This window comes from Odocoileus virginianus, chromosome 2 (genome assembly GCF_023699985.2).
Source record: "Odocoileus virginianus isolate 20LAN1187 ecotype Illinois chromosome 2, Ovbor_1.2, whole genome shotgun sequence".
Lineage (NCBI taxonomy): Eukaryota > Metazoa > Chordata > Mammalia > Artiodactyla > Cervidae > Odocoileus > Odocoileus virginianus.
The window spans coordinates 56,907,944-56,930,136 of NC_069675.1; the positions used below are offsets into that span (position 1 = coordinate 56,907,944).

General features: G+C 37.6%; 1 protein-coding gene across 5 annotated transcripts in view; it reads right to left on the reverse strand.

The window, feature by feature from the left end:
- Positions 1–22,193, reverse strand: part of USP34 (ubiquitin specific peptidase 34) — a 230,124-nt gene that overhangs the window by 149,501 nt on the left and 58,430 nt on the right. For all 5 annotated transcript variants that reach the window (XM_020891635.2, XM_020891636.2, XM_020891634.2 and 2 more), the window contains exons 5-8: positions 21,924–22,073; positions 9,609–9,676; positions 5,963–6,155; positions 4,436–4,497 (exon numbers count right to left, since the gene is read on the reverse strand). In XM_020891635.2, the coding sequence (XP_020747294.1) occupies positions 4,436–4,497; positions 5,963–6,155; positions 9,609–9,676; positions 21,924–22,073 (473 nt within the window). The remainder of the gene's footprint in view (positions 1–4,435; positions 4,498–5,962; positions 6,156–9,608; positions 9,677–21,923; positions 22,074–22,193) is intronic.

A 22,193-nucleotide genomic window follows, 5' to 3' on the forward strand; every position in this document is an offset into this window, starting at 1 on the left:
TGCCCTCAAGGCCCATCCATGTTACCATAAATGGCAAAATTTCATTCTTTTTATGGGTGAATAGTATTCCATTGTATATTCTATTTCACCACAGAACTGAAAGAACAAATAAAAACAGTCAATTCTCATTTTTTACTCACGGCAACTCAGTGCTATAAAATACCTGCACTGAATAAACTCATATTGAACTCCTGAATATCAAATTCTAAAAAAAAAGAACTTCTTTTCAGATTCTATTTTCATTTTACAAAAGAGAAAATAAGCTTCAGAAGTGTTCAGTCACAGGGCTCAGTTCAGTTCAGCTACTCAGTCGTGTCTGACTCTTTGCGACCCCGTGGACTGCAGCACACCAGGCCTCCCTGTCAATCACCAACTCCCGGAGTTTACTCAAACTCATGTCCATCAAATCGGGGATGCCATCCAATAATCTCATCCTCTGTCGTCCCCTTCTCCCCCTGACTTCAATCTTTCCCAGCATCAGGGTCTTTTCAAATGAGTCAGCTCTTCCCATCAGGTGGCCAAAGTATTGGAGTTTCAGCTTCAGCATTAGTCCTTCCAATGAATATTCAGGAATGATTTTCTTTAGGATGTACTGGTTGAATCTCCTTGCAGTCCAAGGGACTCTCAAAAGTCTCCAACACCACAGTTCAATAGCATCAATTCTTTGGTGTTCGGCTTTCTTTATAGTCCAACTCTCACATCCACACATGACTATTGCCCCACTATTAAGTACTAGACGTGGGACTCATATCCCTCCAACTGGCCCAGAGTCACAGCTTCTTGCACTATACTGCATGGCCTCCTACCACTTCCATCCCCTGGTCCTTTCTGAACCAGTGCTAAAACAAGAAAACAGAGCATCACCGTGTATGACTTCAGCTGGGAATGTGCATGTTGGGAGACTTTCTTATTGCTCTATGCATTTCAGCAAGACTGTGAAGAACCACAAGTATTGACTTGGGGGTTACAAACAAACTGTAGCACACAGGCAAATTAATAAAAACAGAATCCACAAAATGAGAATAAATTGCAATCAGAGACTTCAATGTCCTACTTTTAATAACAGACTGGAACAAGTAGATAAAAAATCAACAAGGATACTGAAGACAAACATTACAAATTCTCTAGACCTAAGAGATACCTATAGAATACTCCACACAACAGCTGAATAAAGTCTTCTTAAGCACACATGAACATTCTGTGGTACAGACTGTATGTTAATCTGTAACACAAGACAAATAACCCAACTAAAAACTAAGGCAAAAAGTGAACAAACAATTCACCAAAGAAGAAATAGAATGGCAAATAACCATATAAAAAGATGCTCAACATCACTGGTAATTAGGCAAATACAAATTAAAGTCATAATGAAATGACACTAACACCCACTATAATGGCTATAATCAAAAATACAGGTAAAAACAAGTGTTGATGAGATTGGGGAAAAACTGAAACTTTCATATATGCTAGTGGAAATATAATACAGGAATGTTGGAAAATATTTTGACAGTTTCTTTAAAAGTTAAAAACAAAATGACCTTACAAACCAGCTGATCATATTCCTACTTATCTACCAAGAGGAATGAAAACATATGTCCACGAAAAAACTTGTACACAAATGTTTAAAGTAACATTATTCATACTAACCAAAAAGCAGAAACAATCAAAATATCCATCAATTTGGTAAAAGGATAAACAAAATGTGATAAAGCTACATAATGTAACACTATTCACCAATAAAAAGGAATGAAGCACTGATTCACACCACAACATGAATGAACCGCAAAATAAACCGTGTAAGTGAAAGGTGGCAATTGAAAATAAACACTATCATATGATTCCATTTATAGCAAATCCCCAAAATGGGCAAATCTATAGACAAAGATGATTAATGGGGCTGGGGATAAGAATGGGGATTGACCCACTGCTGGGCATACACACCGAGGAAATCAGAACTGAAAGAGACACGGGTACCCCAGTGTTCATCACAGCACTGTTTACAATAGCCAGGACATGGAAGCAACCTAGAGATGTCCATCGGCAGACAAATGGATAAGAAAGCTGTGGTACATGTACACAATGGAGTATTACTCAGCCATTAAAAAGAATGCATTTGAATCAGTTCTAATGAGGTGGATGAAACTGGAGCCTATTATACAGAGTGAAGTAAGTCAGAAAAACACTGATACTGTGTATTAACACATATATATGGAATTTAGAAAGATTGTTAACGAAGACCCTATATGCGAGACAGCAAGAGACACAGATGTAAAGAACAGTCTTTTGGACTCTGTGGGAGAAGGCGAGGGTGGGATGATTTGACAGAATAGCATTGAAACATGTATATTATCATATGTGAAACAGACTGCCAGACCAAGTTCGATGCATGAGACAGGGTGCTCAGGGCTGGTACACTGGGATGATCCTGAGGGATGAGGTGGGGAGAGAGGTGGGGTGGGGTTCAGGATGGGGAACACATGTACACCCATGGCTGATTCATGTCAATGTATGGCAAAAACCACTACAATATTATAAAGTAATTAGCCTCCAATTAAAATAAATTAACTAATTTAAAAAAACAAGCAAAGAATGGGGATTGATATAATTCCCTGGCAGTCCAGTGGGTAAGGCTCTGACCTTCCACTGCAGGGGCCATGGGTGCAATCCCTGTCCAGGGAACTAAGATTCCACATGCCATGGTACAGGACGGGTGGGGGGGATACAACTGACTACAAATGGGCAAAAGGGATCTTTCTGGAGTGATATAAATGTTCTACAATTGGACTGTGATGTAAGCTGTACAACTCTGTAAATTTGCTAAAATTCATTATAAAAACAGGTGAGTTTTATGATATGGGCATTATCTATACCTTAATAAAAGTGCTTAAAAAGACAGACACAATTCACTGGCTCCAACAATGTTTATCACACTTTTTGTATTTGCTCCAATCTTTTCACACTGTACAAACTCTTCTCTTCCAAACTTAAAGTATCTCTACTATTTCTCAAAACTTTTAATCCCCTCCCTCTTAAGCATGTCTTTAGTATGTATAAACTTCACACTTTTTTTAATGGAATTCCTTCTTACTCTCTATCCGCAGGAACATAAAAACCTAGCCTGTACATGTGGGGTTACTGCACTGTTGAGTCCAAGACTTTTAATTTCTGTCTTTATGCAGGGATGGGGAGTGATTACTTCATTCGTAATCTTAAAATTCTCTTAAAGGCAGTCTGAAGGGGTGCAAGGGGATGCACTGAGGTGTCAGAAGGGAAATACAGACATGTAGTTTAATATACATTGGATATCACCTACTTACTATCTTGACTGTGTGAAATACAACTCCTAGTATGAACCAGAATTTATAAAGCTACCACCAATTCTGGGCCACACATTTTAAGGTGACTTAAACTGACAAAAAATGTTGCCAAAAGTGAATGACCTGCCAGGCCATATATCTAATAACTGTAATATGTGAGGAAAAGAAGTACAGGCATAGTCTCTGGTTTCCAAACTCATGGAGGGATGAATTCAACTGAAATTAGCTCCATAGAGCAGAACAAAGATCAATGCATAAAAGTTACAGTAAACCAAAAATATGACTCATTCATAAATTACTAATTTTCCAACACCTCAAAACTATGTAACCCTGAGGAATTCTCTGGCGATACAGTGGTTAGGATTCCACACTTTCACGACCAAGAGTGTGGGTCTGATCCCTAGTCAGTGGCTCAGAAGTAAAGAATCTGCCTGACAAGCAGAGACTTCAATCCCTAGGTTCTGGAGAATCCACTAGAGAAGGAAATGGCAACCCCCTCCAGTATTCTTGCCTGGGAAATGCCATGGACAGAGGAGTCTGGTGGACTACAGTCCATGGGGTCACAAAAGAGTCCCACACAACTCAGCCACTAAAACCACCACAGGCAACGAAGATTCTGCAAGCCGTGCAGTGGCACAGCAAAAATAAAACTAATGAACTCTGTTAAAGCAGAAAATAGTACTGAGATTTTAAAAAATTATTTCTATGCTGGATGGACAACTAAATAGAATATTAGAAAAATAAGCATTTCTAAGTACTTTAAAAAGCTGTGGGTTATTAAAACTACTTCTTTTCACACATGAGCATCATGAACTTGGTTTTTCCCCAAAATAAATCTGTTAAATGAGAGCTTTTCCCACATCAAGTGCGGTTTCTGAAAACTATCAGTACCATATTCTTTACTATTAAGTTCTCCTGTATAGTCTCTCTTTGTATTTTGTGAAAAATAACACTATATGTTTTAAGTGTTACAATATATTCCTCTGAAAGCTTATTAAAGGCTATACCACAGGGCAAAATATTTCCAGTGAACACTTCAAATCAAATAAAGTCACAGTTGTATTTATCTTATAAACAGCTACACATTGAAATGGTGTATTTATGCATAAATTACTTACGTTTCTGTGTCTGATACCAATGATTCATTATTGCACACATCATTGAAGGTGTGAAGCTGATTCTATACAGAAAAGAAACATATTTTTCCAAAATTATTCTTCCATGTTAGCAACTGGCAAGAAACACAGTTTGATTTATTTGATATGTAGATCAGAAAGCAATAATCAGATCAAAATTATAAAATATAAGATCATCAAATATACATATATACTTCCTATTTCATTTTTAATTTTTAAACATGAATTCATTCTACAAGCAATACTTCAGCTTTATTTCACTGAGAATGTTAGAAAAAAGCTAAATAAGGGGGAAATCACAAAAATTTAATGCAAAGCGGCAAGTAACATGTCATTGCATGCATGCCAAGTCACTTCAGTAGTGTCAGATTCTTTGAGACCCCGTGGATTGTAGCCTGCCAGGCTCCTCTGCCATGGGGATTCTCCAAGCAAGAATACTGGAGTAGATTGCCATGCCCTCCTCCAGGGGATCTTCCCAACTCAGGGACCAAACCCCGTCTCTCATGTCTCCTGCACTGGCAGACAGGTTCTTTACCACTAGCGCCACCTCGGAAGCCCAGTAAATTTTGAGAAAGGCTTCCCAGACCTATACTTTTTAAGATTTGATTTAGGAAACTGCCATGGTTTTCTACATTTACAGTCTGATACATGGGCAAAATCTAGCCGCTTCAGAATAACTACACTATAAAAATAGGTAGTAAATACAAAGGAGTAAATCTAATACAGACCTTTGTAAACCAGAGTAAGCATATCCATCCTGAAAAATGCAGCTAACTACTTAGCTCTAGCAAACTGTCATGCAAGAAGACAGATTCAAGAACACCAGATTCCTGCCACCTGCCCCTCTGAAAGAAGCTAATAATATGTATTTCTCACCACTTAAAACAGTATTTGCTACTGTGCAAACCAAACATTTCTGTTAGTCAAATTTGGCCTATGGCCCAATAATCTGCAGCTTCTACCTGAAATGAATTAGTTACTTATAATCTTCAATTCTTTTTCTCCCTGAAAACATTGCTTTCTAAATGTAAAAAGCTGAACAGTTAGGACTTTCCTGGTGGTTCAGTGGTTAAGACTCCATGCTACAAATGCAGGGAGCCTGGGTTCAACTCCTGGTCAGGGAACTAGATCTCACATGCTGCAAATAAGATTTGGCACAATGAAATAAATAATAATATTTTTTTTTAAAAAAAAAAGGGGGAAAATTTACCAAAAATAAATAAATAAATATATACATATATATAAAACTGAAGGAGTTGGACCTGGAAATCAGAAAGACCTAAGGTATAAATCCTTCTAAGTCCCTGCATCTTCACATTTAAAATAGGAGAAAAGAGAACACATAAGAAATGATTTGTAAGGACCACACAAAGTAATGCACCTAAAGTCCTTAGCACAATGCCGAGCATGGCATAGGTGGCTCCATAAGCAGTAGGTATTATGATGATTATGATGATAGCCTGAGAAGGCAAACAAAAAATTACCAAAAATAAAACAAAAATAGCTTACAGTTATCTGACTTAGTCCAGCCAACCTCATAGTCAACGTAGGTGACATAAAGTACTTAAATGCAAGATCTAGGCTTTCTTTATCAAAGCATAACGTCGTGTCCAATGGTTCTTTCACTGTGCTCCACATTAAGTCAGCCATGTTGCGAGCCGCACTCTGCCTTAACTCCTGATCAGAGAGCTTGCATAAATACCTGAAATGATTCAGAAATACAACATACACAAAAACTTGCAAACTATTTCTTAATCCCACTTAAAAATTCAATAATATTCCTTTCTCCCTAACTTCGAAATGTTTAGTACAATAGAACCTGACATCCTGGGATTAATATCCCCAATTTAAACTACTTCTAAGTGATGCTTCAAGGATTGTGACCTGTGGCAATGTGTCCTTTGCTGAGAGTTCAACATGAATCAGAAAATGCAAAGTCTAACACAACATAGAAGGTAGGCGGAGGAAGGAAGAAACTATACAGAGACAAGTGGTTTAACATCAGATTCTGTACCCGCACCTCCAGTAAAGCTTTCTATTCTCTAATACCTGTCATGTATATAGCTCTTGTTTTTAGTAAGTTTCAGTTAACGTCATACAAACATATCTACTTCCTGACACAGCCAAAATCCTTCAAAATGTGTACATTTTAAACAGCATTATTTGGGTTTCAAAAATCACAATCCACTGGTTTTCCTCTCAGGCCCTTCCTATATTATTTGGTTGGTTCCTCCTCCTCTACCCAACCTTTCAACATTACTGGTCCTCAGGGCTCATAATGGATTGCAAAAAGACTCCATATCCCTCCCATCACTTCATACAGCAGTCTCTGCAATGTGACTTCGCCACTCTTCCTATCAAAAGTGTCATTTCTCTACTTCCTTGCTCCTGAACTTTGCCATGAAAGTACCTCTGGCCAATGGCACAAAGAGATGTGACGCAGCAGAAGCTTAAAAAGCATTTGGGCTTGCTCTCTATTGCTGGGAACTCTTCAACTACCAAGAAAATGGACTCAGGAAAGCCTACTGGATGAGAGACACATGGCTAATGCCCCAAATAACATCCAGCCAACTGCCAAAAAATATATGAGCACCTCTCTCCAGTCGAGACCAACCCACCTGCCAACCACAAGACTAATGAATGATCTATCCTAGAGCATCCAGGTCCAGCCAAGTCAACACAAACTGGAAGAGCTAACCAACCAGGGACCTGTGAGAAATGACAAATGGCTATTATTTTAAGTTACTAGTGCTGGATGTTTTCTTACACAGCAAAAGCAACCTGATACAGGCCTCCATCCTAGATTCATTTCTATTCTCTTTCTACATTCTCTCCCTAGATGAGTTCATTTCCTCCAGAAGATTCTAAGAGAGATTCTTTATGCTGACAACTCCTAAATTAATGCTACTGTTCTAAATTACATGCTTTTACTCCCAATTTCCTACTGTCACTTAAATGCCCCACAGGCATGTAAAAATGAAGTCTTTAAACTCTCCCAGTCTTTCCCATCTCAATTAATGATACCAACTGCAAAAAGAAAAATCAAGGAGAAGAGGGTTAAGTGTCATCCACTATGCTATCCCTTTTTCTTAAACTCCACAATCACCAATCTTGTTGCTTTCATTCTCAACTATATCCAATGAATCTGCAAAACATAACAATAATCTTGTACAAGTTTATTGCTTATCAACAATCCTTGTACAAGTATCTGTAACTTCTTTCCAGGACTACTGCATTTTCAGTCGGTCTCCCAGCCTCTCCTTCAACCCTCCTATAATTTATGAGGCAATTTCCAAGCTACTGAAAGGCCAACCTGATCTTTTAAAAACCACTATGAGGGCTTCCCTGGTGATCCAGTGGTAAAGAATTCATCTCCCAATGCAATGGACACACTTTCAATCCCCGGTCCAGGACGATCCCATGCCACAGGGCAACTGAGTCCTGTGTGCCACAACTATTGAAGCCTGTGCTCTGCAACAAGAGAAGCCCCTACTCTCCACAACCGGACAGAGCCCATGGGCTTGAATCGGTGAAGACCCAGCACAGCCATAAACAAAACAACCAAATCTTTTTAGAAAATTAAGCTATTTAAAAAAAAAAAAAAACCATCAGGATTCATCTACTTAAAACCCTTCAACAGACCCCACTGCTAAAAGTAAATTCAAATTCCTTGCAACAGCTTGAAGGTCCTAAATAATTTATCAATCATATCATAATCGAACTTCCCTGTACATTATTCTCTGTCAATCTACTTCTAGTTTTTTAATGTCATATTCTTTCCAACTTCAAAGCCTACGCCTTTATGTTTCTTCTACCTGAAATATGTCCTTCTAATTAATATCTGATGAGCAGATTCATGTTCTTCAGATGTCACCTTTCTGAAAGGCCTCATATTCTCTATTACCTTATATCTTTACTTGCACAGGATTCAGCATTATCTGATTCTTTTCCTGGTACTTTCTCCAATAACTTACACAGTAACTGGAAAATAGTAGGCACTAAATTTTTGCAAATGCAAGAATAAGAAAAATTATAAAGAACTCTTAAATATTATCAAGAAACACACTCTGAGAACACCAACGGCTTACACCCTACATTTAAACAATACAATTCTTTCTCTATCTTCGTCATAGGTTTTCTTCATAGGTTGGGACTTACAAAACACAAGTATCACTTGCTCCTCAATGAGACCTTCTCCATACCCACAGTTACTAATCGTGACCCACCTTCTAGAACTCTCAACCCACCCCTGCCATTATTTTTCTCTGTAGTACTCATTAATTTCTTTTTAATTTTTTAATTAATTTATTTAATTGGAGACTAATTACTTTACAATATTGTAGTTGTTTTTGCCATACATTGACATGAATCAGCCATGGGTGTACATGTGTTCCCCATCCTGAAGCCCCCTCCCACTTCCCTCCCCATCCCATCCCTCAGTGTCATCCCAGTGCACCAGCCCTGAGCACCCTGTCTCATGCATCCAACCTGGACTGGTGATCTATTTCACATATGATAATACACATGTTTCAATGCTATTCTGTCAAATCATCCCACCCTCGCCTTCTCCCACAGAGTCCAAAAGACTGTTCTTCACATCTGTGTCTCTTTTGCTGTCTCGCATATAGGGTCTTCGTTACCATATTTCTAAATTCCATATATATGCGTTAATATACAGTATCAGTGTTTTTCTGACTTACTTCACTCTGTATAATAGGCTCCAGTTTCATCCACCTCATTAGAACTGATTCAAATGCATTCTTTTTAATAGCTGGTACTCATGACTTTCTAATGGACTCTATTTGTACACAGACTACACAAAAGGAGGTAATTTTTCTTTTCTGCTATATTCCCTGTGCCTATAAAACTTAGTATATATTTGCTTACTGAATAAATATAGCAGAATATCATGCAACCACTGTTAATCTCTCATTATTTATACTCATGGAAAAAAAATTCCAACATGAATTGCTTAAAAGTAAACATTAAATATAAAAATACATATGTTCATTAAAAAATATAAATTTTCAATTAAAATTTTCTCTGGAGAATGTGAATACAAAGGACTTTCAAACAATATAATTCTGTACTATTATATGAACAGGTTAAACACTACTATATTGACAACAAGGGGAGAAAAGTTTTATAAACTTACCTGATAACATATGTCCTAAAAGGAATAATGTGCTGCATGACAGCAGGGATATGCAGCCATATTCTAATCTATAAATAAACATAAAAGCAATATTAATGTATAATGAATATGTGAAGTACATGTCTTTAAGAACAAGAACATTTAGTATTTTGCTACATCTAAAACCTAAGTATCTATTTTGTAAAGGATAAACTAAGAAATATGACTGAACACATACAAGTAGTTTAACCTATACATTTCTAATACATATACCTAAAATCAACCCGAAGAATTACCATCAGCATCTTGATAAAAAGGGAGAACCATCGATCTAAGAAGTACCTTACTACCTGCTATTCTATACCTCTTTGCATGGTAGCAACCCAGATACAATAGAACTATATAATTTTTTCATAAATCATCTTAGCTTTTTAATTATGTATATATTTATTAGGCTATGTTGGGTCTTCGCTGCGGCACTCCAGCTTCTCTCTGGTTGTGGCACACAGGCTCAGAGTTGTAGAGTGCGGATGAGTTTCCCCAGGGCATGCGGCATCTTAGTTCCTCGACCAGGGATCAAACCCATGTCTCCTGTGCTGGCAGATGGATTATTAACTACTGAGCCACCTGGAAAGCCCTAAATGTCAATTACATCTTAAATCGTTTTTTTTAAATGACAAGGAGGTAAAACTTGCTTTACCGCATAACAAGACTTCTTAAAAAGCAAAAATTAAGATAGTATAAAAAACAGCACAAGACTAATCAAATAGACAAATGGAACATAATAGAAATCTGAGACCATGCTCAAGAAGACACATAAAGATATTTGATTTATGACAAAATGATGCTGCAAAACAAAGAGGAAAGAACTGTCTTCGCTACAAATAGTGACAGGACCAGTAGTTGTCTATATGAAAAAGAAAATGAATCCTAATCCCTCACATACACCACACACAGTCAATTACCATGGAATTACAGGTCAAAATGACAAAGTAACATAACAAAACTTCCAGAAAATGGAAAAATATCTTCATAACCTGAGAATAAGATTTTTTTAACCATTAATGAAAATATTAACCATAAGAAAAAATTTCTTATACATTATACTCATTAAGATTAAAAGCAATCCTTACTGAAAACCAAAATTACAATGAGCTATCACCTCACATAATTCAGAATGGCCATCATCAAAAAGACTACAGATAACAAATGCTGGAGAGGACAGAGAGAAAAGGGAACGTTCCTGCAGCATAGGTGGCAATGTAAATTAGTGAAGCCACAACAAAAAAGTCTAGAGATTCTGATAAAAACTAAAAACAGAGTTACCATATGATCCAGCAATCCCACTTCTAGGCATATATTCTAAAAAGAAAGAAAAAAAAAAAAAACCTCTAATTCAAAAAGAAACGTCCATCCCCAATGTTCATAAGAACACTATTCACAACAGTGAAGACATGGAAGTAATCTAAATGCCCATCGACAGATGAATGAAGAAAGAAAATGGGGTATACACATTTGTTGCTGTTGTTCAGTTGCCAAGTGCAACTCTTTGTGACCTCATGAATTGCAGCACGCCAGGTTCCCCTATCCTCCACTATCTCCCAGAGTTTCCTCAAATTCATGTCCACTGAGTTGATGAGGCTATCTAACCATCTCATCCTTTGCTGTACCCTTCTCATTTTGCCTTAAATCTGTACCAGTATCAGGGACTTTTCCAAAGAGTTGGCTCTTTGCATCAGATGGCCAAAGTACTGGAGCTTCAGTTTCAGCATCAGTCCTTCCAATGAAAATTCAGGGTTGATCTCCTTTAGGATTGACTGGTTTGATCTCTTGCTGTCCAAGGTCTTCTCCATCACAATTTGAAAGCATCAATTCTTCAGTGCTCAGCCTTCTTTCCTGTCCAACTCTCACACCTAGAGACTACTGGAAAAACCGTATCTTTGACTATGCAAACCTTTGTCGGCAAAGTGATATATCTGCTCTTTAATACACTCTCTAGGTTTATCATAGCCTTCCTTCCAAGGAGCAAGCATCTTTCAATTTCATGGGACTAGTCACCAGCCACAGTGATTCGGGAGCCCAAGAAGATAAAATTTGTTTCCACTTCCACTTTTCCCCTTCTATTTGCCATGAAGTGATGGGACCAGGTACCATGATCTTAGATTTTTTACCATCGAATTTCAAGCCAACTTTTTCATTCTTCTCTTGCACCTTCATCAAGAAGCTCTTCAGTTACTCTTCACTTTGACATTAGAATGATATCTGCATATTGAGACTGTTGATATTTCTCCTGGCAATCTTGATTTGAGCTTGTCATTCATCCAGCCCAGCATTTAGTATAATGTACTTTGCACAGGAATTAAATAAACACAGTGACAATATACAGCCTTTTCATATTCCTTTTCCAATTCTAAACCAGTCCTTTGTTTCATGTCCTGTTGCTTCTTGACCCTCATTCAGGTTTCTCAGGAGAAAGGTAATGTGGTCTGTTATTCTTCTCAGACTTTTTCACAGTTTGTTGTGATCCACAAGTCAAAAGCTTTAGCGTAATCAATGAAGCAAAAGTAGTATTTTTCTGGAATTCCTCTGATCACAGCACTTTAACACAATCATTTAGGATTTGAAATAGCTCAGCTGGAATCTGTCACCCCCACTAACTTTGTTCATAGTAAAGCGTCCTCAGGCCTACTTGATCTCTCTCTCCAGGATGTCTGGCTCTGAGTGAGTGGCCAAACCATCATCGTTAGCCAGGTGATTAAGACTTCTTGCATAGTTCTATGTATTCTTGCCTCCTCCTCTTTATCTCTTCTGCTTCTGATAGGTCTTTACCATTTCTGTCCTTTATCAGGCCCATCCTTGCATGAAATGCATCCTTGATCTAATTTTCTTGAAGTGATCTCTAGTTTTTCCCCACCTAATTGCTTTCCTCTCTTTCCTTGCATTTTTCATTTAAGAAGGCCTTCTCATCTCTTCTTGCCATTCTCTGGAACCCTGCATTCAGTTGGGTGTATCTTTCCCTTTCTCCCTTGCTTTTGGCTTCTCTTTCCTAAGCTATTTGTAAAGCCTCCTCAAACAGACAAACAGCCTTCCTGCATTTCTTTTTCTTTGGGATGGTTTTGGTCACTGCCTGCTGTACAATGTTACAAATCTCCATCCATAGTTCTTCAGGCACTCTATCACATCTACTCCCTTGAATCTATTTGTCACCTCAACTGTACAATCATAAAGAATTTGAGTTAGGTCATACCTCAACAATCTAGGGATTTTCCCTACTCTCTTCAATTTAAGCCTGAATTTTATAAGGAATCCATGATCTGAGCCACAGTCAGCTCCAGGTCGTGTTTGCTGACTGTACTGAGCTTCTCTCTTTGGCTGCAAATAACATAATCAATCTAATTTCAGTACTGACCATCTGGTAATGCCCATGTGTAGAGTCTCTTGGGTTGTTGGAAAAGGGTTTTTGCTATGACCAGCATGTTCTCTTGACAAAAAACTCAGACTCTGCGCTGTTCATTTTGTACTCCAAGGCCAAACTTGCCTGTTAAACTCCTGACTTCCTACTTGTAATCCTACTTCCTAATCCCTATGATAAAAAGGACACCTTTTTTTGGTGTGTGTTCCAAAAGGTCTTGTAGGTCTTCACAGAACCAGTCAACTTCAATTTCTTCAGCATCAGTAGTTGTGGCACAGACTTGGATTCCTGTAATGTTGAATGGTTTGCCTTTGAAACAAATTGAGACCATTCTGTCATTTTTGAGACTGCAACCAAGTACTGCATTTTGGACTCTTATTGACTATGAGGGTTATTCCATTTCTTTCAACAGATTCTTACCTACAGCAGGAGATATAATGGTCATTTGAATAAATTTGACCATTCCCATCCATTTCAGTTCATTAATTCCTAAGATGTCAATGTTCAATCTTGCCAATTCCTCCTTGACCACATCCAGTTTACCTTAATTCAAGGACCTAATATTCCAGGTTCCTATGCAATACACTTCTTTATGGCAGCAGACTTTACTTTCACCACCAGACGCATCCACAACTGAGCATCATTTCTGCTTTGACCTAACCCCTTCACTCTTTCTGAACTCTGGGTAGTTGTCCTTCGCTCTTCCCCAGTAGCACACTGGACATTCTAAACTAGGGGGCTCAGCTTCTGGTGTCATATCTTTTTGCCTTTTCGTCCTGTTCAGGGGTTCTCCAGGCAAGAATACTGAAGTGGATTCCCATTTCCTCCTCCAATGGACCACATTTTCTTTGAACTCTTCACTATGATCCGTCCATCCCTGGTGGCCCTGCACAGTGTGGCTCGTAACTTCATTGATTTACACAAGCCCCTTTACCACAAGACTATGATCCATTAAGTGTGGGGGGGTGGGGTGTGTGTGTGATAGAATATTACTAAACCATTAAAAAAAAAAAAAAAAAAAAACACTTGCCATTTGCAGCAACATGGGAATGGACCCGGATATTATCATACATAGTGAAGAAAGTCAGGCAGAGATAGACAAATTCTATATCACTCATACATGGAATCCAAAAAAATAATACAAATCAACTTCTGTACAAAACAGAACCCTTACGGTTGCCAAAGGGAAAGGTGAGAGGGAGGGATAAACTGGGAGTATAAGATTAACATCTACTTCAGCTTCACTGACTACGTGGATCACAACAAACTGGAAAGTTCTTTAAGAGAGAGGAATACCAGACAACATTATCTGTTTCCTGAGAAATCTATATGTGGGTCAAGAAGCAATAGTTAGAATCCTACATGGAACTGACTGGTTGAAAATTAGGAAAGGAGTACAAAAAGGCTGTATATTGTCTCTCTGTTTATGCAACTTCTATGCAGAATACATCATGCAAAATGCCAGACTGGATGAATCACAAGCTGGAATGAAGAATGCCAGAAGAAGTACCAACATCCTCAGATACGCAAATGATACCACCCTAATGGCAGACTGTGAGGAGGAACTAAAGAGCCTCTGGATCAAGGTGAAAGAGGAGAGTGAAAAAGCTGGCTTAAAACTCAACATTTAAAAAAACTAAGATCATGGCACCTGGTCCCATCACTTCATGCAAATAGAAAGGTAAACTATGAAAGCAGTGACAGACTTTTATTTTGGGGGGCTCCAAATCACTGCAGACTCTGACTGCAGCCATGAAACTAAAAGATGCTTCCTCCTTGGAAGGAAAGCTATGACAAACCTAGAGAGCATATTAAAAAGCAAAGATATCACTTTGCTGACAAAGGTTTGCATAATCAAAGCTATGGCCTTTCCAGGAGTCATGTACAGACGTGAGAGTTGGACCATAAGAAAGTCTGAGCACCAAAGAATGGACATGAATTTGAGCAAACTTTGGGACACAGTGAAGGACAGGGAAGGCTGGAATGCTGCTGTCCACAGGGTCACAAAGAGTCAGACACGACTGAGCAACTGAACTACAACAATGAGATTATAGATACATATCACACCTTAGATATAAACAATAAGGGCTTCCCTTGTGGCTCTGTAGTAAAGAATCTGCCTGCCAGTGCAGAAGACATGGGTTAGATCTCTGGTCTAGGAAGATCCCACAGGCTGGAGAGCAAATAAGCCCGCCCTTATGTCACAACTACTGAGCCCATGTTCCACTGCAGCACACTCACCCTAAAGCCTGTGTTTCACAACAAGAGAACACACCACAACGAGAAGCCAGGCCCAACTCACTGTGACTGCAGAAAAGTGCATGCAACAACAAAGACCCGGCACACCCAAAAATATAAATAAACAAAATTTTTTAAAAATAAACAACAAGGATTTACTGTACAGCACATGGGACAATGTTCAGGATCTTGTACTAACCTATAGTGAAAATGAAGCTGTATACCTAAAACTAGCATAATACTGTAAATCAACTATTTGTTGTTGTTTCAGTTGCTAAGTTGTATCTGACTCTTTGCAACCCCATGGGCTGTACCCGCCAGGCTCCTGTCCATGGGATTTCTCAGGCAAAAATACTCGAATGGGTTGCCATTTCCTTCTCTGCGGGATCTTCTCAGCCTAGGGACCAAATCCACTACTACTGCTGCGTCTCCTTCATTACAGATGAACTCTTTACCACTGAGCCAGTTATATTAAAAATAATCATCTTTAAAAGATACAAGAGAACGGAAAGCAAAACCAGAGCTGAAGAAGATATTAGTAATCCATGGATGTCAGGCAAAAGACTTGTATAAAAAACATATAAGGAATCTCCATATATCAGTAAGGAAAAGGCAAACAATTTGATTTTTTAAATGAATTTAATAAACCTGAACTGACACTTCTCAAAAAATATTCAAATGGCTAATCGCCCATAAAATTGGGTTCAACTTCTTTAGTCATTTTAAAATACAAAAGGAGACCATAATGAGATACCACTATTCATCCATCAGGAGTAAGAACACTAAATGTTTACTTGGATATAGAGCAATGGGAAACCTCTTTCCTGGTAGGAGTATAAACTAATACAATCACTTAGGGAAACCTTAACATTAATGTGTAAGAGTGATTTTTTTTGTTGTTGTTGTTGGAGGCTAATTACTTCACAACATTGCAGTGGTTTTTGTCATACATTGAAATGAATTAGCCATGGATTTACATGTATTCCCCACCCCGGTCCCCCCTCCCACCTCCCTCTCCACCTGATCCCTCTGGGTCTTCCCAGTGCACCAGGCCCGAGCACTTGTCTCATGCATCCAACCTGGGCTGGTGATCTGTTTCACCCTAGATAATATACATGTTTCGATGCTGTTCTCTTGAAACAGCCCACCCTCGCCTTCTCCCACAGAGTCCACAAGTCTATTCTATACATCTGAGTCTCTTTTTCTGTTTTGCATATAGGGTTATCGTTACCATCTTTCTAAATTCCATATATATGTGTTAGTATACTGTAATGGTCTTTATCTTTCTGGCTTACTTCGCTCTGTATAATGGACTCCAGTTTCATCCATCTCATTAGAACTGATTCAAATGAATTCTTTTTAATGGCTGAGTAATATTCCGTGGTGTGTATGTACCACAGCTTCCTCATCCATTCGTCTGCTGATGGGCATCTAGGTTGCTTCCATGTCCTGGCTATTATAAAGTGCTGCGATGAACACTGGGGTGCACGTGTCTCTTTCAGATCTGGTTTCCTCAGTGTGTATGCCCAGAAGTGGGATTGCTGGGTCATATGGCAGTTCTATTTCCAGCTTTTTAAGAAATCTCCACACTGTTTTCCATAGTGGCTGTACTAATTTGCATTCCCACCAACAGTGTAAGAGGGTTCCCTTTTCTCCACACCCTCTCCAGCATTTATTGCTTGTAGACTTTTGGATAGCAGCCATCCTGACTGGCGTGTAATGGTACCTCATTGTGGTTTTGATTTGCATTTCTCTGATCATGAGTGATGTTGAGCATCTTTTCATGTGTTTTTGTGCCATCTGTACGTCTTCCTTGGAGAAATGTCTGTTTAGTTCTTTGGCCCATTTTTTGATTGGGTCATTTATTTTTCTGGAGTTGAGCTGGAGGAGTTGCTTGTATATTTTTGAGATTAATCCTTTGTCTGTTGCTTCGTTTGCTATTATTTTCTCCCAATCTGAGGGCTGTCTTTTCACCTTGCTTATAGTTTCCTTTGTTGTGCAAAAGCTTTTAAGTTTCATTAGGTCCCATTTGTTTATTTTTGCTTTTGTTTCTAAAATTCTGGGATGTGGGTCATAGAGGATCCTGCTGTGATTTATGTCGGAGACTGTTTTGCCTATGTTCTCCTCTAGGAGTTTTATAGTTTCTGGTCTGTAAGAGTGATTTTATGCATAACTTGTCATCAGCAAATTCCACTACTAGATATATATCAATAAAACACATGCACATATGCACCAAAAGACATGTAAGAGGTTGCTGACACCACATAACTCTGAATAATCTAAATGTCCAACACCAGTAAAACAGATCAATGGAAGTGTATTTTAAGGGAGGATTATACAGCAATGAAATTGAGCTACTTCACCTACATGCAATCTCAATTTTAAATAAAACTGGCCATACATGATGCATTATGTGTGATTTCACATACATGGTTCAGTTCAGTTCAGCCACTCAGTTAAGCCCGACTCTTTGTGACCCCATGGACTGCAGCACATCAGGCTTCCCTGTCCATCACCAACTCCTCAGAGCTTGATCAAACTCATGTCCACTGAGTCAGTGATGCCAACCAACCATCTCATCCTCTGCCTACAATTTTCCCAGCACCAGGGTCTTTTCAAATGAGTCAGTTCTTTGCACCAGGTGACCAAAGTATTGGAGTTTCAGCTTCAGCATCGGTCCTTCCAATGAATATTCAGTACTGATTTCCTTTAGGATTGACCGGTTTGATTTCCTTGCAGTCCAAGGGACTCGCAAGAGTCTTCTCCAACACCACAGTTCAAAAGCATCAATTCTTTGGCACTCAGCTTTCTTTATAGTCCAACTCTCTCATCCATACATGAAGTGACGTGAAAGTCGCTCAGTCATGTCTAACTCTTTGCAACCCCATGGACTATAAAGTCCACAGAATTCTCCAGGCCAGGATTCTGGAGTGGGTAGCCCTTCCCTTCTCCAAGGGATCATCCCAACCCAGGGATCAAATCCAGCTCTCCCGCATTGCAGGAGAATTCTTTACCAGCTGAGTCACAAGGGAAGCCCTTACATGACTACAAGTCATCCATACATGACTACTAGAAAAACCAAAGCTTTGACCAGATGGACCTTTGTCAGCAAAGTAATGTCTCTGCTTTTTAATATGCTATCTAGGTTGGTCATAGCTTTTCTTCCAAGAAGCAAGTGTCTTTTAATTTTATGGCTGCAGTCACCATCTGCAGTGATTTTTGAGCCCCCAAAAATAAAGTCTGTCACTGTTTCCATTGTTTCCCCATCTATTTCATATGAAGTCATGGAACCAGATGCCATGATCTTAGTTTTTTGAGTGTTGAGCTTTAAGCCAACTTTTTCACTCTCCTCTTTCACTTTCATCAACAGGCTCTTTAGTTCTTCTTCACTTTCTGCCATAAGGGTGGTGTCATCTGCATATCTGAGGTTACTGGTATTTCTCCCGGCAATCATGGTTAACCATACATGGTTAATAAAGGACAAAACTAAACTACAGTATTTAAGGCTATAAGCTTAAGTCATAAAACAGTAAAGAAAAGCAAGAAATAAAAATATGAATTGTGTTTACCTTTAAGGGCAAAGAGATGGAATAGTGACTTAGAGGAATCATAAAGGAGGCTTCTGGGGAGTTAACAGTGTTTTGTTTCTTGGAACAGTAGTGGTTAGAAGGGTAGTGATTAGAAGGGGTATTCACTTTGATAAATCATAAACCTTGTTCTGTGTACTCTTCTGTTTGAATGTGTATTTCATATATTTTTAAAAGGTTAACACATTCAATTATGCACATTAGAGATGGTGAAAATGAAAATAGGTACAGCGATACCATTTATTTGCAGATAAAGACATCAACGAATAAAAATGACAAGGGAAAAATGTCAACATTGGAAAGAAATTTTTAATAGCAAGAGCTACCATTTGCTGATGCCTTAATATTCTCATTCTGATAGATGAAAAAAGTGAAGTTTACAATGTAATCAAAATTAGATAGTACATCAATAAAAAGTGGGCTTCCCTGGTGGCTCAGTAGTAAAGAATCCGCCTGCCAATGCATGAGACACACGTTCGATCCTGAGCCCAGGAAGATCCCACATGCTGTGGAGCAACTGAGCCCATGTGCCAAGAGAAACCACTGCAATGAGAAGCATGGGAACTGCAACTAAAGAGTAGCCTCCACTCGCCACAGCTAAAGAAAAGCCCACACAGCAACAAAGACCCAACACAGCCAAAAATTAAAAAGTAAATAAATTTTTAAAATAAATAAAAAGCATTAAATAATATTAAGCAAACAATACCAAAAAGATAGTACAACAGAACTACAATTCAAGCCCAGAATTATTTCTCTGTAAAATCTACATTCTTTAATACTACTATAATGCAAAACATTACAAGAATCAAATTCCATACACTATTAATCATATAATATAGGTCCTTTTTCTCTCCTGTTAGTGCAGCCGAAAATAGATAAATAAATAAATAGAGACATAAAGAAACCACCAGGGTTTATAATTTGCAATGCTCCACTAAAGGAAAACTATTCTGCTCTAAATCAATTTGTATGTGACTAGAAAATCCTGAAATTTAAAGGCCTAAAAAGGGATGTCTATTTCAATTGCTTAAACTGATCACTAAGTGCTTTCATACAAACTTTAGGCAGAGTGGTCAAAACCCCAAGATAGGTCAGAAATCATGCCAAAACTCATGCTGCTTTAAATGTCCAAACACTGAAAAAAATTAACTACAGGGTCTGCAGAAAACTTAATTACCAAAAAACTCCGGCAATTTAAGTTCTTAATTGCACCAAGGTATTAACTGTATTTGGAAAAACAGAATAAAAAGGGAAAAATCAAAAAATATTTTTTTATGAGGAAAACAGTGCCAAATGATCATTACCCAATCAAGTTATAAAATCTTTAGTTGGAAAGTACATTATGTTATACTCTCAGAAAAAAAAAACACATCATTTTAGTATCCAAACAATTATATTATTAATTAAAACAGTATGACTAATTTTAACTTTGGTTTAATGGTCTCAGTTGAGCTACAAGATAACATTATGCAAACTGACAACAGCCCATAGTTAGCAGTCACAAAAAGGCTGGGAACAGAAAACTGAAACAGAATCCAAATTTTTTCTCTAGTAAATGATTCCTTTTCAAGAGAGAGTAATAAATTAGTCTTTAATAAGGCTTCCGTAACAGACTTTAACCAAGAATTGGTAAAATTAATTCAAGAAATAAATTTTAACTCAGGTAATATTCCTAAGGAAAATTGTTAATAAATTATTTTGTGAATTTTCAATTTCAAACTCAGTTATATATCTTGTCTAAATTTAATACTGCTTAAAATTAAAATGTCAACATAGGATTCACTCAAAAATTTATTTTTTCCTTTTTCTATCAAAGGAAGCCAAACTGAATAGAACTTCCTTTCAAACAAAGTCAATCAGACTAATAGAATTAAGTGTTAATAACAGCTATAATAAATAACAGCTATCAGTCACTAAGTACTTACTATTTGTCAAGTACTATTAAAAAGAATTTAAGAGCTATCTTAAAACCTCACTACCATCTTTAAAGGCAGATCACCATACTTATCATTCCCATTCTACAAACTAAAAAATTGAAGTCAGATTCAGAATTCAAGCACAATTGTTAATCCAAATGCCAACTATGAATTCAAAGCATATATTCCTAACCTACAAAGCTACATTGCCATTACAGGTAGTATTTTCAACTTAACCAAGGAACCAAGGAATCTGGGGGCTAAAAATGGTTCAAATATGGAAATCCAGGTATTCAAAAAATTTTAGAAAGTCAGTGTCCTTTCCAGTTTATTTCTACACTGGAAACAATGAAACAAAGTTATTTTGTTCGGTCTTTTTTTCACCTTGTATTTTTATTTTACATACACACTTGAAATATTTCACAGTACTTAAGGTGAGTCAGTTAACACAAGAATTCTGGCTTTGGCAAAGTTAGATTTAAGTTTTACTGTACCATTTTTTTAAATGATGTCCAGAATAAAAGGTTATTTCAGGTTAAATTTTAATATACAGACAATAAAAAATATTTCTCTGTTTCCGCACATACTGTGCTTCACAGTAACTGACATCAACATACAAAAGAATTATCTCCTTTACAAAGGCAAAAAGAAATGTTAGCTTTTCACCTGTAATACAGAGGGAAGTCAGACACACTGTAATGAAGTCCTGGGCTAGGCTAACCATTATTTAAGTAACCAAAAACCCTAAGAAGTCAAAAATTTGCCAGTACAAAATTCCAGACAAGGAAAGCTAAAAATCAGCATAAGACTGTGCAAAGCTATCCATCTTATCTTTCAAACAAAAGAGGTAGATAAATTTACATTTTTTACTCATATTAATTAATTTTTTCTGGCGATGCCACACAGCTTGTAAGATCTTACTTCTCTGACCAGGAACTGAACCCAGGCCCTGCAGTGAAAGCACTGAGTCATAACCACTGACACAAATTCTAATTTTACTTTAGTGAAGACTGAAAAAAAAAAGATTTCTATACTCAACTTTTTCAAAGTATAATCCAGAAAAAAAAAAAAGAATATTGTACATAACAAATCACTCATAACCTTTTTCTGGACATAAAAATGCATGTGATTAATATAATGTGCTTTGTTCCCAAGATTAAAATCAATTTCAAACAATACTTACATTAGATACAACTGTAATAAATGCATGTGCTATCAGAAATGGTAAAGTTTCAGGAGTTCCATATTCAAAGCAGTCCTTCATAAGAGAAAGGCCATTTTTCCCACAAAACAAACATACATAACGAAGCAAATGCAATGGTACTTCTACATCCTGAAGAAAAAAAGAAAATTATTTTAAAACTTATCTGGGGTAATTTTCATTTTATTACCAGTACTGGAAAGATACTGGTCAGACATAAACTCAGACATGTATGAACAAAATAATAAAAAT